The 17,218-nt window shown below is 59.9% G+C and overlaps 1 protein-coding gene across 5 annotated transcripts in view; it reads left to right on the top strand.

The window, feature by feature from the left end:
• The first annotated feature begins 1,674 nt into the window (after positions 1-1,674).
• FRMD1 (FERM domain containing 1) overlaps positions 1,675-17,218 on the top strand; it is a 19,557-nt gene continuing 4,013 nt past the window's right edge. For 2 of the 5 annotated variants that reach the window (XM_024744864.1, XM_024744867.1), the window contains exons 1-8: positions 1,675-1,753; positions 1,870-2,006; positions 6,014-6,104; positions 14,949-15,028; positions 15,367-15,443; positions 16,389-16,575; positions 16,681-16,857; positions 17,116-17,181. In XM_024744864.1, coding sequence (XP_024600632.1) covers positions 1,902-2,006; positions 6,014-6,104; positions 14,949-15,028; positions 15,367-15,443; positions 16,389-16,575; positions 16,681-16,857; positions 17,116-17,181 — 783 coding nt within the window. In that variant the 5' untranslated portion in view covers positions 1,675-1,753; positions 1,870-1,901. Of the gene's footprint in view, positions 1,754-1,869; positions 2,007-5,121; positions 5,307-6,013; positions 6,105-14,515; positions 15,029-15,366; positions 15,444-16,388; positions 16,576-16,680; positions 16,858-17,115; positions 17,182-17,218 lie in introns of those variants that run through there. The other 3 variants (XM_024744865.1, XM_024744868.1, XM_024744866.1) reach the window with 3 other exon arrangements.

The following is a 17,218-nucleotide window of genomic DNA, read 5'->3' as shown; positions in this document are numbered from 1 at the left end:
CAGTTTTACTTCTTTTTTTCCAATTTGTATTCCTTTTACTTGTTTTTCTTCTCTGGTTGCCGTGGCTAGGACTTCCAAAACTATGTTGAATAAGAGTGGTAAGAGTGGACAACCTTGTCTTGCTCCTGATCTTAAAGGAAATGCTTTCAGTTTTTCACCATTGAGAATGATGTTGGCTGAAGACACGAGTGTTTGAAGTGTGTTTATCTCACTCCCACCTTCCTGAGAAGCCAGAGGACAGGGGTGCCTGGCTGGTGGGAGCGGGCCCCGGGGCACCTGGTGCAGACCCTCTGCAGCCTCTCCGGGAAGTGCACCCACTGCCCTGATACCTGATACATGATGCAAGGTGGAGCATTTATCAACAAGAAGCAGCCTTTCTTTTCCTTTTCGTCACTGGAGGTGTTTGGAGCTCCTTTGCCAACTGTCACCTACGACACGGCCAGCACTGAACAGGCAAGTGAGGCACCGTCACCCAGTACTGGTCAGAGGAGCACACCTGGGACGGAGCATCTCGGCTGTGGATCATTGAATGCCCAGCGGGGGCTGACGTCCATCCCTGACACCTTCCTTGGGAGAAGCCCCACTTCCGTGTCCCTCCGTCCACCACCTCAGGGTTCCTCTATGTGTGTGTGTGTGTGCCCACACTCTGTGCAGCTGCCCGGTCACCTCACGTCCTCCCTGTTTGCTCCTTATAGCAGGAGCGCCAGGGACCTCTCGTCAGTGGGTCACAGGACATCTCGGCCAGTGAATCGAGCAACCAGGGTGCAATGCAGGGGATCACGGGATACAGCATCTGTTTTCAGGCTCTTTGGCCATTTTAAAAATCATTAAGTTGCCGGTAAAAAGGGCACACACATCTCGGAAGAGAATAGTTTTGCATTCACCCTGGAGAGAAAAAGATAGGGCGGCAGCCTCTTCAGATTCACGTGCGACCCGTACAGCTGGGCGGGAATCACAGGCAGATAGAGCCGGCAAGAGGTTTCCTTCTCTCCATTGTGTTCCCCACCTTCCAGCCCCATAGGGCCAGACGTAGGGACAGCGGGAACCGAATTCCCTAGGACCTGCCCAGCTGCCCCTTGAGGAGCTTCCTGTGTTTGTCAAATAAAAGCCCCTTGGAGTCCCTCTCAATGAGGGACAGCTCGGGACCCTTCCAGGCTCACCCCGTAACGGAAACACGGGGGTGCCAGCCGGCCTGTGGGAGCAGAAACCGCGTTCAGGGGGCTACAGGGGCCCCGCCCTTTAACACTGCTCTTCCCCACGGGTCAGAGCTCACAAGCTCAGCAGTTCACCGGCTCAGGGCCCGGCAGGAGGCTGTGACCTCGGCCCGAAGGGATCAGAGTGGGCCTTCAGGGAGACCTTGTTTGGGGACCAGTGTCCGCTACCTCATCTGCTACCTCGGGATTCATTTCCAGACGCGAGCGGCAGGGGCTGCAGTGGGGACCCGGGCGTGCCTAGTACTTGCGGTGCCCCTCCAGCTCCTCCAGTGCCCGCCACGGCAGCCCTGGGTCCAGGATCTTTGCCACGGGCCTCGGGTGGCCCTACTCTCGGCCCCTGAAAAGGAGAAGGCGGTACATGGGGGAGTTGGCTTAGCTGCAGCCGGGCGGTGCCAGCCTGGCGCGTTGTTTATTTGCATTCCAATCAACCTGCACGTAGCCGGCTACTTATGACCCTGGACCTTGGCCTGGCTCCACTGCGGGCGGTTTCCCAGCCAGGAGCTCAGCAGGGTGCCTGTCCCCAGGGAGCCCGGAGCTGGGTGAGTCTGGGGGCGCAGGGCCGCACCTGTGTCCGGCCGGTGGAAGAGGGCCCACGCGTGGTGACACGCGGTCCTGTGCCTCCGGTGCCGCGCCCCTGACGAGCTCTCTCCTGCAGGGCGGATGGAGGGCTCCTGGTCCTGAGACCCCATGTGCGGCTGGCGGAAGTGGCCCTGGGACGGCGAGATGCCCTCGGAGCGCAGGGAGGTCCTGGTGCTACTCCCCACGCGGGAACGGCTGCGGCTGGCCGTGGGGGTGAGCGCGGAGGAGGGCTGGGTGGGCGGCAGCGGGGGGCAGCAGCGGCTACGGGGTGAGCCATGCCATGTGTGAGGGGTGGCTGTCGGGACCACATGGGGCCAGTGTGCCGGCGGGCCTGCCCCCTGGGACCGCACTGTGTTCTAATCACACCACTGCCCCCCAGCTTGGAGAAACAGACGCTGGCTCTGGCCACCTTTGCACAGTGTGTGTCCCTCTCGGTCTGCAGCCCCCGGCTGTGGCCCAGGCCAGACACAGTCCGCAGCGTCCGGAGCCTGCGTGGGCAGATTTTGTTCCGAGGGGCCCATCCCTTCTGGAGCCTCTTCCCGTGACCCAGGCGGGGGTGGAGCTGAGGGCAGCTGCGTCCTCGGCCTGGAATAAACACTAAAGCTGCTGACGGAACCAGATTCAGACCCGGCAGATGGGAGTCAGGCCGCCCACACCTTGTCTGCGGGTGACCGTGAGGTCCTGCCTGGAGGGGCGAGGCCGCGGGTCTGTCCTCCCAGGAAGGTGGCTCCCGCCTTCCCTGGGAAGGCCAGCCCCGAAGCACTGGGCTGGGGACAGCGGAGCAGGGGTTCGCTCAACAGTGTCCGTGAGAGACCCTGCTTGGCCTCTACCTGATGGCCACGTGACTCAGGTTGTCCTTTCAGGGGAGATGTGAATTGTCGCTTAGGCCTCCATGGATTCGCTCCACACGCAGGATGACACGCAGGCGCAGGTACAGGATGGAGGCTCTCTTTAGGAAGCGTGTGACTCCTGCAAGCTCCCACCAGACAATGCAGCTGTTTGAAGTCAGAGCCATTAGCTAAGAAGCCTCATCGCCGAGGGGGCGTGTGCCCGACTCTGAATGCCACCTCGTCTGTGAGGACCAGTGCACCCCTGGGGACGAAGCTCGCCTCTACCGCCTTCCCCAGGCCCCCGGCCACTCCGGGGACAGCGGCTGCCACGCAGACGTCTTCAGGGCGCCCCGCAGGCCCGGCCCCACCCGCCCCTCCCTCCCTGTGAAGGAGCGCCCAGAACGAGAGAGGGGCTGTGCACTGGCCCCGCACAGGGACTCCTGGCCCCGCAGAGACCCTCCCCGACGGGACCTCCTGGGGAGCGGGGGTACGGAGAGCCGGGGAAGGGAGCCCCCGTCTCTGTACAGCAGCTGTAGGGGTGCGTGGGGCCTGGCCTGAGCACAAACACCCGCGGGGACACACCGGACAAGCCGGCCGTGCTGTGGGCCCGCTGCTGTGCCCCACGGCAGCTCAGAGCCTGCACTGCGGGCTGCCTGCGCCCCAGCTCTGGCCCTCCGGACACGGGGCGTCTAGTGGGTCAGTGCAGGGCCAGGTCGCCTCCAGCCGGGATTTTGACGTCTTTCCACCTCATTCCAGTTGCCCGAGAGAAAATGAAGTGGCCTGAGCCCTCCGGTGCCAGGCGGTCTCTGGAGCTCGGTTGTAGTGGCCCTTCCAGGCGTGTCTGAGCTGAGGTCGAGGTCTCTCTTCCCCATCTCGGCCCGGAGCAGCTCCTCCTGCGCTAACCGGTGCCCCCGTGTGTCCGGCTCTGCCCCCTCCCTTAGCCCTCTCCATGCGCAGCCGGGGCCCTGCCCCCCGCTGGTCTGATCTCAAAGACGGGAGACTGAGGCCCAGGGTTGGCGAGCACTTGGTGCCGAGTTGGGGCTGCAGCCCAGGCCATCTGCGTTCTCGCTGTAGGTGTAGCCCCCTGCCCGCAGGGGAGCAGAGCCAGAGGGGCGGGGGGCGGGTGCTCTGGAGCCCCAGGCCCCGTCTTGGAGGCACGCCGGGGAGGGGTCAGCCCTCCCATTTGGCCCGTGAAGGGAGTGTTCCTGATAGATGTTGCTGACTGTGAGAAATAAGTTCCCGTTTCTGCATCTCCTTTCTGGGAACGCAGGGTGCAGGGTGCGAGGGCGACGGAGAACTCGGGAAGCTAACGTCCATGTGGAAATGTCTCTCTCATGTGTTCAGCCATCGCGGACGCTCGGGCTGTCTAGGGCCCAATCAGAGGAAGACGGAATCTCTGTGTCTGTCTTTCCTTCCTACTCTCACCTTGTCTGCCTGTCTTAGTTGAGTTGAGAGGCAACAGAAAGCGCCTAGAAAGCTGGCTGGCCCCTGGGGGAGGGGGGTAACCTCATTGAAGGATAACTGTGGTTTGTGAAACGCAGCACCTGAAGTGGGAGGGGTCTGGCGAAGAGCGCTGGTCCCTGCGGGGCTGGTTTGGGGCTGCCTTTGGGAGGGGGCGGAAGGGGTCTGAGATGCCCCATCGCTCCTGGGAACGTCTTGCCCGAGTCCTGGGAATTTCTCCTCTGCTCAGAGACACACTTCTGTACTGGAGTCAAGGGCCCCAAGCCTCGGCGTCCCCATCCAGCGATGAGATGCTGGAGCTGATCGATGGGCTTTCCGGGGGTTCGCTGTGTCCTTAGAGGTGCCTTATGCCACGGGGAGGGTGCAGCGAGGGGACCTGGGGCAGGGTGGGGGGAGGGGAGGTCCTGGGGCATCGGCCCTGCCCTATGTGAGCCTGGTTCCTCGGTGAAATTCAGGGGAAGGTCTTCCTGAAGGACTGTGCAGCCAGAGCAGAGCTGAACGCTCTAGTTGGAGACGTGGATCTTGGCTGCGACGGGGCCCACGGAGCCAGCCTCCAGTGCCTGTGGCCTCGCCCTCCTGGCCCTGCAACGCGGAGCCAGCAGAGGAAGTTACTTCCGGGGTGTGTGCACTGGGCTAGCAGTGAGGGAGGACCCCGTATTTAACTGTACCGCGTGCGTCTTCACACCAAGCATTAGGAAGCCATGGGCTGGGAAGCCTTGCTGCGAATATGCGTCACCGTCATCGCGGGCGGAGGGATTGTCCCTCACCAGATCAGATGGACGATGACAAGGCCGGCCTCCCGGGCACTGACCACTAAGAAGTGGGACTCCCCGAGTCACAGGAGCTCCGCGCATCCCCAGGAAGCCTGCGACCAGCGTCCTCAGGCTGCCCGGGGCCGTCGCACTCCAGCCCCTCAGCTGCCCCCGGTTAATGGGTCTCCGTTCGGTGAACCCGAGCCTCCACCAGCCGGCCTCACACACACGGACACGGGCGCCAGACAACAACGTAGGTCTGTGGGGACCAATCACCGGCCCAGGAAGCACAGAGGACAGAGGACAAGACCCACCAGGGAGCTGTGTCGGCCACGGGATAAAGGACCCTGTGTACCCAACAAATCAACGGCCGGGGAAAGGTCCTGGGGTGGGGCCTTCCTTGAGTCTGGATTCAGATCAACAAAGCTCGACAACGTTGACGTTTGTGAGACAACCGGAAATTTGAACGTGTGAGATGGCTGATGTAAAGACGTTGCTAACGTTTTAGGTGTAACGAAGCATTTGTGGATAATGGAAAGCCGACTGGCTAATAGTTGTGGTGAGGGCGAGAGCCCGCCCTTTCGTGTACACACACCGACGCAAGAGAGACCTCACTCGTGCAGGAGTGGACGCACACCCAGGACTGGGGCCGCGTGGGAGCGGGGAGGGGTGGGGAGGTGACGGCGCTGGGGCTCGGCCTGGGCCCTGAAGCCCGGCAGGAGGTCCCTGTGGGGCAGGACGGCTGCTGTGGCAGAACTGGGGCATGGGGAGACATGGGCCTCCCCTGCAGCACACGCCCCTTTCAGGGGTGCCCAGATGCCAGCCCCGCTTTCAGGAGTCACCTAGCGATGCTGGCTTAGGGTGAGGAGAGAGCCCAGTGGGGTTCCTGGGGGCACGGAGCCTCCCACACCCCGTCCTTGGAGGGAGCAGCCTCCTGTCCTGGGGTTGGACACGCCGCCCCCGCCCTCGTGAGGGTCCCACCCTCTCACAGGCGGCCTGCTGTGTTGGGGGGACTTCTAGCCGTCAGCCTGGGGAGTGACCAGGGACCCCGAGCCCTGACCCTGCTGAGCCAGACCCCCTGCCCACCAGCCTGGCTCAGGGGACCCTCCTCTGGACTCCCTCCTCTTCCAGGGGTCGCCCTGCTCGGCGCCCTGAGCACCTCCCATCTCTATCGCAGGTGCAGGCCGCCGGGCACGAGCTCTTCCAGCAGGTGTGCGACTTGGCCGGCATCAGAGAAGCCCACTTCTTTGGCCTCAGTGTGATAAGAAGTAAGCAAGTGTCTCCCGACGCCCCTGGGCCCCCGGGGCCCCTCCCAGGGCGGGAGGGCGGGTGCTTGGGGCTGAGTCTGAAGGAGACCCCAGGCCTCCGCCTGGTGCCGCCTGGTGCCCGCGTGTCCCCAGGGCACCAGGGTGTCGGCGATTCCCCCTCGCTACACCGGAGCACAGGCACGTGCACTCATGCTCACGCGTGCAGGTATTTACATACTTGTACAGTCACACACGTGCACGCTCAGGCACACACACGTGTTCACGCGCGCACACACATAACCACGCTCGTGCACACTGCCTCACGTTTACATACTTAACCCATTCACACGTGTGCGCTCACACACGTGCTGGCACACTCACATATTCACACTCAGGCACACACACACGTGTTCACGCGCGCACACACATAACCACGCTCATACACACTGCCTCCCGTTTACATACTTAACCCATTCACACGTGCACACTTACACACGTGCTGGCACCCTCACATATTCATACTCAGGCACACACACGCGTTCACGCGCGCACACACATAACCACGCTCATACACACTGCCTCCCGTTTACATACTTAACCCATTCACACGTGCACACTTACACACGTGCTGGCACCCTCACATATTCATACTCAGGCACACACACGCGTTCACGCGCGCACACACATAACCACGCTCATACACACTGCCTCCCGTTTACATACTTAACCCATTCACACGTGCACACTTACACACGTGCTGGCACCCTCACATATTCATACTCAGGCACACACACGCGTTCACGCGCGCACACACATAACCACGCTCATACACACTGCCTCCCGTTTACATACTTAACCCATTCACACGTGCACACTTACACACGTGCTGGCACCCTCACATATTCATACTCAGGCACACACACGCGTTCACGCGCGCACACACATAACCACGCTCGTGCACACTGCCTTACATGTTTACATACTTAACCCATTCACACGTGCACACTTACACACGTGCTGGCACCCTCACATATTCATACTCAGGCACACACACGTGTTCACGCGCGCACACACACATAACTACGCTCGTACACACTGCCTCACGTTTTCATACTTAACCCATTCACACGTGCACACTTACACACGTGCTGGCACCCTCAGATATTCATACTCAGGCACACACACGCGTTCACGCGCGCACACACACATAACTACGCTCGTACACACTGCCTCACGTTTTCATACTTAACCCATTCACACGTGCACACTTACACACGTGCTGGCACCCTCAGATATTCATACTCAGGCACACACACGCGTTCACGCGCGCACACACACATAACTACGCTCGTACACACTGCCTCACGTTTTCATACTTAACCCATTCACACGTGCACACTTACACACGTGCTGGCACCCTCAGATATTCATACTCAGGCACACACACGCGTTCACGCGCGCACACACACATAACTACGCTCGTACACACTGCCTCACGTTTTCATACTTAACCCATTCACACGTGCACACTTACACACGTGCTGGCACCCTCAGATATTCATACTCAGGCACACACACGCGTTCACGCGCGCACACACACATAACTACGCTCGTACACACTGCCTCACGTTTTCATACTTAACCCATTCACACGTGCACACTTACACACGTGCTGGCACCCTCAGATATTCATACTCAGGCACACACACGCGTTCACGCGCGCACACACACATAACTACGCTCGTACACACTGCCTCACGTTTTCATACTTAACCCATTCACACGTGCACACTTACACACGTGCTGGCACCCTCAGATATTCATACTCAGGCACACACACGCGTTCACGCGCGCACACACACATAACTACGCTCGTACACACTGCCTCACGTTTTCATACTTAACCCATTCACACGTGCACACTTACACACGTGCTGGCACCCTCAGATATTCATACTCAGGCACACACACGCGTTCACGCGCGCACACACACATAACTACGCTCGTACACACTGCCTCACGTTTTCATACTTAACCCATTCACACGTGCACACTTACACACGTGCTGGCACCCTCAGATATTCATACTCAGGCACACACACGCGTTCACGCGCGCACACACACATAACTACGCTCGTACACACTGCCTCACGTTTTCATACTTAACCCATTCACACGTGCACACTTACACACGTGCTGGCACCCTCAGATATTCATACTCAGGCACACACACGCGTTCACGCGCGCACACACACATAACTACGCTCGTACACACTGCCTCACGTTTTCATACTTAACCCATTCACACGTGCACACTTACACACGTGCTGGCACCCTCAGATATTCATACTCAGGCACACACACGCGTTCACGCGCGCACACACACATAACTACGCTCGTACACACTGCCTCACGTTTTCATACTTAACCCATTCACACGTGCACACTTACACACGTGCTGGCACCCTCAGATATTCATACTCAGGCACACACACGCGTTCACGCGCGCACACACACATAACTACGCTCGTACACACTGCCTCACGTTTTCATACTTAACCCATTCACACGTGCACACTTACACACGTGCTGGCACCCTCAGATATTCATACTCAGGCACACACACGCGTTCACGCGCGCACACACACATAACTACGCTCGTACACACTGCCTCACGTTTTCATACTTAACCCATTCACACGTGCACACTTACACACGTGCTGGCACCCTCAGATATTCATACTCAGGCACACACACGCGTTCACGCGCGCACACACACATAACTACGCTCGTACACACTGCCTCACGTTTTCATACTTAACCCATTCACACGTGCACACTTACACACGTGCTGGCACCCTCAGATATTCATACTCAGGCACACACACGCGTTCACGCGCGCACACACACATAACTACGCTCGTACACACTGCCTCACGTTTTCATACTTAACCCATTCACACGTGCACACTTACACACGTGCTGGCACCCTCAGATATTCATACTCAGGCACACACACGCGTTCACGCGCGCACACACACATAACTACGCTCGTACACACTGCCTCACGTTTTCATACTTAACCCATTCACACGTGCACACTTACACACGTGCTGGCACCCTCAGATATTCATACTCAGGCACACACACGCGTTCACGCGCGCACACACACATAACTACGCTCGTACACACTGCCTCACGTTTTCATACTTAACCCATTCACACGTGCACACTTACACACGTGCTGGCACCCTCAGATATTCATACTCAGGCACACACACGCGTTCACGCGCGCACACACACATAACTACGCTCGTACACACTGCCTCACGTTTTCATACTTAACCCATTCACACGTGCACACTTACACACGTGCTGGCACCCTCAGATATTCATACTCAGGCACACACACGCGTTCACGCGCGCACACACACATAACTACGCTCGTACACACTGCCTCACGTTTTCATACTTAACCCATTCACACGTGCACACTTACACACGTGCTGGCACCCTCAGATATTCATACTCAGGCACACACACGCGTTCACGCGCGCACACACACATAACTACGCTCGTACACACTGCCTCACGTTTTCATACTTAACCCATTCACACGTGCACACTTACACACGTGCTGGCACCCTCAGATATTCATACTCAGGCACACACACGCGTTCACGCGCGCACACACACATAACTACGCTCGTACACACTGCCTCACGTTTTCATACTTAACCCATTCACACGTGCACACTTACACACGTGCTGGCACCCTCAGATATTCATACTCAGGCACACACACGCGTTCACGCGCGCACACACACATAACTACGCTCGTACACACTGCCTCACGTTTTCATACTTAACCCATTCACACGTGCACACTTACACACGTGCTGGCACCCTCAGATATTCATACTCAGGCACACACACGCGTTCACGCGCGCACACACACATAACCACGCTCGTGCACACTGCCTCACATGTTTAACTACTTAACCCATCCACACGTGCGCACTCACACACGTGCTGGCACACTCACATATTCACACTCAGGCACACACGTATTTACATGCTCTCACACGGGTGCACACACACATATACACTTGCACACTCCCCTCCTCTGGAGAGAAAGGGTGAGCAGGCTGGAAGCTCGCTTTCTGGAAGCCCTGGGCCCTGCTGGGGCAGATGGAGCCTCCGTGGACCCCTGGTGTGAGGAGGGGCAGTGCTGGCAGACGAGGTGGGGCGGCCGCCTTGTCCCCGTGTCCCAGGCTCCCTCCAGGCTCCCTCCAGGCCCCCGGGCTGAGTGGACAAGCACAGAGGGCGGAGCAGGGGAGCTTGACCCTCCGCCTGCATCCCCCAGCCTGTGCACCCCAGGCAGGCGTCCAGGTGGGGGCTGAGCGAGATGGGGAGACCCCATGGGGACATGGGCTCTGAGGACCCGGCCTCTCCCTCGGCCGTCCGTGCAGCGTGTCCTGCAGACTCGTGAGCATTTCTCTGAGGGAAACAGTCCTGCGGTGGCCCCTGCGTGATGACCCAGGCCTTCGTCCCACGAGGGGTCCCTCTGCCCAGCCGCAGAGAAGATTCCGTGCTCGGGCCGCCTGACCTCTCCGGGCCCTGAGCACAGTGGTCACTGGTGCAACCCCCGTCCCTGCCAGGCTCTCTTTGGAGCTTGTAATTTCGTCTCAGCATGGCTGAGAGCCGAGCCCTGGGACTTCTGGTGGCCGAGTGCCTAGGGACTTGGGGGGCAGGGGCGGGGGCGCGGACCAAGCAGGGAAGAGAAGGAGGATGAGGTGGGGTCACAGGTCAAGGTCCCCATGGGAATTCCTGCCCTTAGACCTGGCCATGCGCCCCCTGGCGTGGACTTGGAGTGTCCCATGTGGGACCCCCAGGCTGGCCCGGGGGAGGCGGTAGAGCTCAGGACAACCGCCTTTTCTCCTGTCTGTCAGGAAATCGCTCCCCACTTCCGGGCCCCGGACAGAATCGGGGACATCGGTAAGACAGTGCTGCAGGCAGGGGGCCCGGCGCCCAGCATGGGGTTCACGTCCTGGAGGAGCAGCTTTGGGTTAAATTTTAATATTAGTGGACTTTTCCCAGTTTGCAGGGAAAGTTCAGTTAATGGGTAGCTTTGCCCCAGTTCACACTTCCGTCCAGAATCGCCGTCTTAGCCGTTGGCCGCTGCCGCCTTGTGCCTGGCCCTCGCAGACAACCAATCAGGACGCGAGCGTTTCTAAGAAGCTTGGTTTGTTTGGGGGAGGAGAGGGTTGCCAGTGCCCATTCCTCAACAAGTCTGTCGTCTTGTTCTAGAAGTTTCCCGCTTCATGGAAATGAAGTCCCCGTCGTTCCAGAGAGGGTCCTGGTGGGCCTGGTGGAGGCTGAGCAGGGGGCTGGGGCAGGTGGCAGGACCGCTCACTTCGCGGCACAGGCCTCGTGGCGTAGGACCGGGCACACGCGGGCGGTAAAGCAGAGAGAGGGCACGCACACACGTGGTGACTTCGTGCGGGGACTCGTTGAGACCCGGAGCCCTGGGGGGAGGGGGTCACAGGCTCTGGGGGGGCCCTACCCCTGGGACGCGGTGGTTGGGTTTAGGGGTACCCTCTTCCTCCTGAGCTTTGTCACTTGGGAGCCTGGGCCTCTGGAGCATCTGGAGGTGGCTTAGCTGAGGGCGTGTGCCACTCTGGGCCTCTCTGGTCCAGGACAGCCGCCAGCCCTCGGGTCCCCCCGCCAGGGCTTGAGGTGCAGTGCCGCCACCACCTGACCCTCCAAGGCCCCGCTGGGGTCTGGGTGTGGGATGTGCAGGCGGGCTCAGACTCAGTGGGTGGGCACGTTGGGGGCTCCAGACGCGGAGTGAGGATGGACCTGAAGGCCGGCCACCGGGAGTAAAGCAATCGAGGGACGTCGGGGGAGGGGTGGCGGGCTGGCCGCCGGAGCAGGGAGGTCTCAGAGGGAGAAGCAGGGGGCCAGTGGCGTTCACAGGCCCACCCCAGTCTCCCTCTGCCCAGGACGGCGGGCCGCGCAGCCAGCCCCCCGTCCTGCAGGTAGCCCTGCAGGATGGAGGAGAGACGCGACGCTCATTTTACTGAAGAAGTACTTTGAGGGCTTTCGGGCATCCCTGAAAGTAGAGACAGCAGCATGCAGCAGTTGCCAACCTTTTGCAAACCTGCCCCTTTGAACCCTGAACGTTTTGCTGGTTATTTAAAATAAATCCCAGGCGCCATGACACTCCATCCCTAAATACTCTTTACGTATCTCTTCAAAGAGAATATTTTCTTAAACAGCCACAATGCCATTTGTACACCCAACAGAATTAACAATTTCTTGATATTTTTATTTTATTTATTTATTTATTTTTTTTTTTTCGGTACGCGGGCCCCTAACTGTTGTGGCCTCTCCCGTTGCGGAGCACAGGCTCTGGACGCGCAGGCCCAGCGGCCATGGCTCACGGGCCCAGCCGCTCCGCGGCATGTGGGATCTTCCCGGACCGGGGCACGAACCCGTGTCCCCTGCATCGGCAGACGGGCTCTCAACCACTGCGCCACCAGGGAAGGCCCTCTTGATATTATGTAATATTCGCTTGATATTTAAATTTCCCAGTTGTTTCGGAAATGTCTGTTTATAGCTGCTTTGTAAGAATAAGGACCCAAATAGCGTCCCCGCGTTGTGTTTTGTCACCTGGTCCCTAAACCTCTCAGGATCAGAACCAGCCTCTGCGCAGCCTGCACGGCCTCAGGTAACAGAGGCCTCAGACCAGGCAGCGTAAACGGCATTTCTCGCAGTGCGGAGGCTAGAGGTCTGAGATCCCGGGGTCAGTGGGGCCGTTCCTCCTGAGGCCTCTCTCCTCGGCGTGTACTTGGCTGTCTTCTCCCCTTGAACTCACGTGGCCGTCCCTCTGTGCAGATCTGTGTCTGAGCTCCTCTTGTTATGTGGACCCCAGTCCCGCCGGATCGGATCAGGATCCACCCTAATGACCTCATTTTAACTTAATCACCTCTTAGAAGGCCCAGCTCTAAATACAGTCACGTTGTGAGGCCCTGGGGGTTTGGGCTCCAACATAAGAATCTGGGGACACATGCGGCTCCTGACACCCCTTTATCATGCCAGTGGCTCGCTGAGGCCAGTGCGTCCACTGTCCCACTGGCAGCCCCACACTCTAGGATCCCGTTTCCTCCCAGCATCACCTAAATTGGCTCTCACCCCACACTTCCCTGTCCCGGAAGTTGGCGGGACCGCCCAGTCACTCCACTCAGCCTTCTGGGTGGGACAGCATCACACGTACCGCAGGGCTGGCCCTGGGCGTGTCTGTCACAGGACGCCACGTCTGGGCCCTGCTTCTAGTGGTGCGAGATTGGCCCATGGTTCAGGTGGGCAGTGCTGGAAGCCCACGTCCAGCGGGTGGGCTGCAGCTGGGGGGCTAGTGGGCCGACTTTGAGAAACAATACATTCGATCCATTTCTAGCACCTTTGTCGTCTAGGTTAGTGACGCTGTCGGGACTTTTCTTCTAGAGCTTGAACTTAAGCTGAAGGTGGTTTGTTTCTTTCTATTCTTTATCGTGAACTTGGCGGGGAGCTGGGAAGGAGCAGGAAGGTGATTTAGATAATCACATGTGAAAAAGGGCCCTTGTAGCCCTTGCAAGGTGGGCTTGGCTTTTCACTCCTGTTCCCAAGTGCGGGCTCCTTAGACAAAACCCCGATCCTTTAACAGCGCCGCCAAGGTCAGACGGCACGCGATGGCTAAGCCTGTGGGCTCCGACCACCCTGGGGGAGCCTCCAGGCCACAGAGGATGGTCTAGATGAATGAAGAGCAGTGCTTGCTCGGAGCAGAGGTGGGCACACTTCCTGTACAGGGCCAGATAGTGCGTGTCTCTGGCTTTGGAGCACGAAAGCGGCTACAGACGCTATGTAGCAGAGGAGCCCGTCTGTGCTCTGCTTGGCCCAGGGCCCTCCTTTGCTGACCCCGGGCTTCAAGGGTCCTTGGCCTGGGGGTGGGGAGGGGGTTACCCTAGGACCCCTACCAGGGTTTTATTAGCCGTGTGACTGGCATGTTTCCAAGCCTCTGTAAGGCCCGGTTTCCTCCTCTGCAAAGTGAGCAGAGATAACAGCCGAGGTATTGAGGATGCAAGGATGCGGGGGTTGGCTCAGGGTCCCAAGCCCAGAGCCTGCACACGGCAGGCACACCCCATCCTGAGGCGGGGGCTGCTGAGTGGTGTGGCGGGCCCCGCCCTGGTCCCCTGGCACCGCCCCGTCTATACCCTCGAAGGCTGCCTCGTGGAGCTGGGAGGGGTCAGGCTGTCCTGCTGTCCTCAGAGAGGGGCCTGCAGATGGCGCAGTCGAGGCCCTGAGAGTCACCGGTTCTGGAGCTGAGCCTGACAGTAACGGAGGGAGGCTGGCCCGCCGATGTTCCTCTCTAGAATAATCTCATTTTTCTCCAGCTTACAAAGGAAACACGTGGTAGTAATAGTCCAAAAACACAGAGCGTAGAATTTGGAAAGAAGGGTCCCCCGTGACCATTCCCAGCATTACCACGTTAATGTGTCTTGACTTGAAGTCGGGGAGCCTGGTCCCAGGTTTACAGGCCTTTCCAGTTTCGAAGGACTCCGTCTACAGCTGGGAGAGGGGCTGTTGGGAGGAAGACCCTTCCGGACCGTCACGCTCCCGGCAAGGACCAGCTCCAGTGCCATCGCGATGTCAGTGTCTAGGTTTCAGTATCTAAAGATTCCACACTTGGGAAAACCACCCGGCAAAGCCTGGACGTCAGGAGACACGCTCCTTCAGCCTGCCACGCCGAGGAGGCCACCACGTGTGACTGGTCGCACATGGGCCCCTCCCAGCATGCTCTGCTCCAGGCCCTGCTTCTCTCTGTAGACAGCGAGCATGTCTTCATGGATTTGGAGCAGAAGCTCAGCAAATACTTCTCAAAGGACTGGAAGAGAGAAAGACATAGAGTGAGCTATACTGCCAGGCGGGGGAGGGCAGGGTGGAGGGGCCCGGGAGGCCCAGCTGCCGGCCCCCGCCCCAGGTCCCGGCGCGGAGTCTGCGGGCGCAGGGAAGCCAGCCCCGTGGGTGCAGGTGCGCGCCCTTGAGCGTTCTGGACATTTGCTCAGCTTTTCCTTTTAACAAAGTGACGTAAAATCATGGACTGCCCCGCAGTACAGACCTGAGCTGTGACCTCGGGCTGGGTCTGAAGCGATGCAGGTGATGGCTCCCTCCTGAGCACCAGCCAGGGGTCAGCCCCCTCCCCCCAGGTCTCAGCACGGCCTTCTCTCCACCCTTCCACCCCCAGGGAAGCGGCAGGCCCGGGGCCCCCTTCGTGGCCTTCCTCAGGGTGCAGTACTACGTGGAAAATGGAAGGCTTATCAGGTAAAGTCGCTCGCCGGTTCTCTGGCACGTTCCCGGAAGGGTGACCACCTGTCAGGATGTGGTATCGCTGTTGCTTGGGGGGCAGAGGCGCAGCCATTCTTTTTAATTAACCAACATGTAAAGACTAGGGCAGAAACAAGAGAGTGTTTCGAACACAGGTATTTTATGCCCCAGGGTGGGGTTTTCCCAGGTGTGTGCTGGAGGGTCTGCGGATTCCTCTGTAAGTGGGACCTCCTCCTGCTCTGGGCTGCGCGCCCAGTTGCTGGTGCCCCGTCCGGGTGGGAAAGGGCCCCGGGCTGGCACACCTGCAGGGCCTCCTTCTGAGTTCTGGGCCTACTTTCCCGAGAGAACCCCACCAGAGCATGTGGGAAAATACAGACGCTGGGGCGCCCCAGGAACTGAGTTACCCCAGACCGGGGGTGGGTAAGCGGGGCCCGTGTCCCAGGAACCCCCTGAGCAGGTGCAAGTGGGCCGGGGTCCCCACAAGCCTCCCCAGGCAGAGAGCTGGTGGGGGGGAAGATTCTGGAAAAGTCTCGGAGGGGAAGACAGGCAGGTTGTGCGGAGGGAGCGTGGCTGCCCCGTGCTGTTGGTCCAGTGGCTGGTGGTAGTGTTAGAAGATCTGAACTTGTTCTTCCCAGGGGCCCTGCTCCCTGTGTGTGTTGGGAAATTAGCAGAAGAAAGGGGCCTGTCTCTTAGGAGGCGGCTATAAACCAGGTCTGCCGAGTCCTGGGTCCCAGGAGCCCTGCCCGAAGTCAGGCTCACCTGGCTTCTCAGCAGCAGGGGGGCGGCAGCACATCCACCTGTACCTCCCCCGCTTTGGGGCCCTGAGGGTCCTGGGGCCCTGGGGCAACGAGACGGGGCGTGGCGGGCGGGGGGTGGTGACTGGCGGGGTGGGAGGCCGCGGGCTGCAGGGGGACAGCGCTCCCAAGCCCGCTCGCCCACCAGCGACAGGACGGCCAGGCACCTGTACTACTGCCACCTGAAGGAGCGGGTGCTGCGGTCCCAGTGTGCCCACCGGGAGGAGGCCTACTTTCTGCTGGCTGCCTATGGGCTGCAGGCCGACCTGGGCGATTACCGCGAACCGGCACACTCGGGCCGCTACTTTGAGCCGCAGGCCTACTTCCCGCAGTGGGTGAGGCCCCTCCCTCCATCCTGGGCGCCACACCCAGGGGCGGGGGGGGGACCCCGGGCTGGAGGGGGAGCAGGCTGGACAGATGGCTGGTGGCTCCCTCCTCAGATCATCACCAAGAGGGGCAGCGCCTACATCCTCAGGCACGCGCCCACCCTGCACCGTGAGCAGGGGGGCCTGAGCCCCAAGGAGGCCGTGCTGCGCTTCATCCGGGAGGCCTGCCGGCTGGAGGACGTGCCCGTCCATTTCTTCAGGCTGTACAAGGTCCAGCTGCGGGGACGCCAGGTGGGGGAGGGTGGCTCAGGCCTGGGACGCACCTCCCCAAGGGTCCACAGGGCGGCCGGGACCCCCACCCAGGACAGGAGGGACCCACGGCTGTCCTAGGGCCAGGACCCCCAGCCAGCATCAGAGGGGAAATGGGAGGAGGCCCGGGGACCCCACCTCAGCCCTCAGGCACCCCTGGTCCACCAGCGAGGGTCTGCGAGGGGGACCACAACCCCAGGCCAGGGGCTCTAGACCTTGCCAACGTCTGTGTCCTCTTAGGATAAGAAGGAGGACCGACCTACCATTGTCCTGGGACTGACCCTCAGAGGGGTGCAGGTCTATCAGGTGACCGGCAGGGGCCCTCCTCCCCCTCCCCTCCCCC

Source organism: Neophocaena asiaeorientalis, unplaced genomic scaffold, assembly GCF_003031525.2.
Source record: "Neophocaena asiaeorientalis asiaeorientalis breed wild unplaced genomic scaffold, Neophocaena_asiaeorientalis_V1.1 scaffold649, whole genome shotgun sequence".
Lineage (NCBI taxonomy): Eukaryota > Metazoa > Chordata > Mammalia > Artiodactyla > Phocoenidae > Neophocaena > Neophocaena asiaeorientalis.
This window is presented reverse-complemented; position numbering and strand designations above follow the sequence as displayed.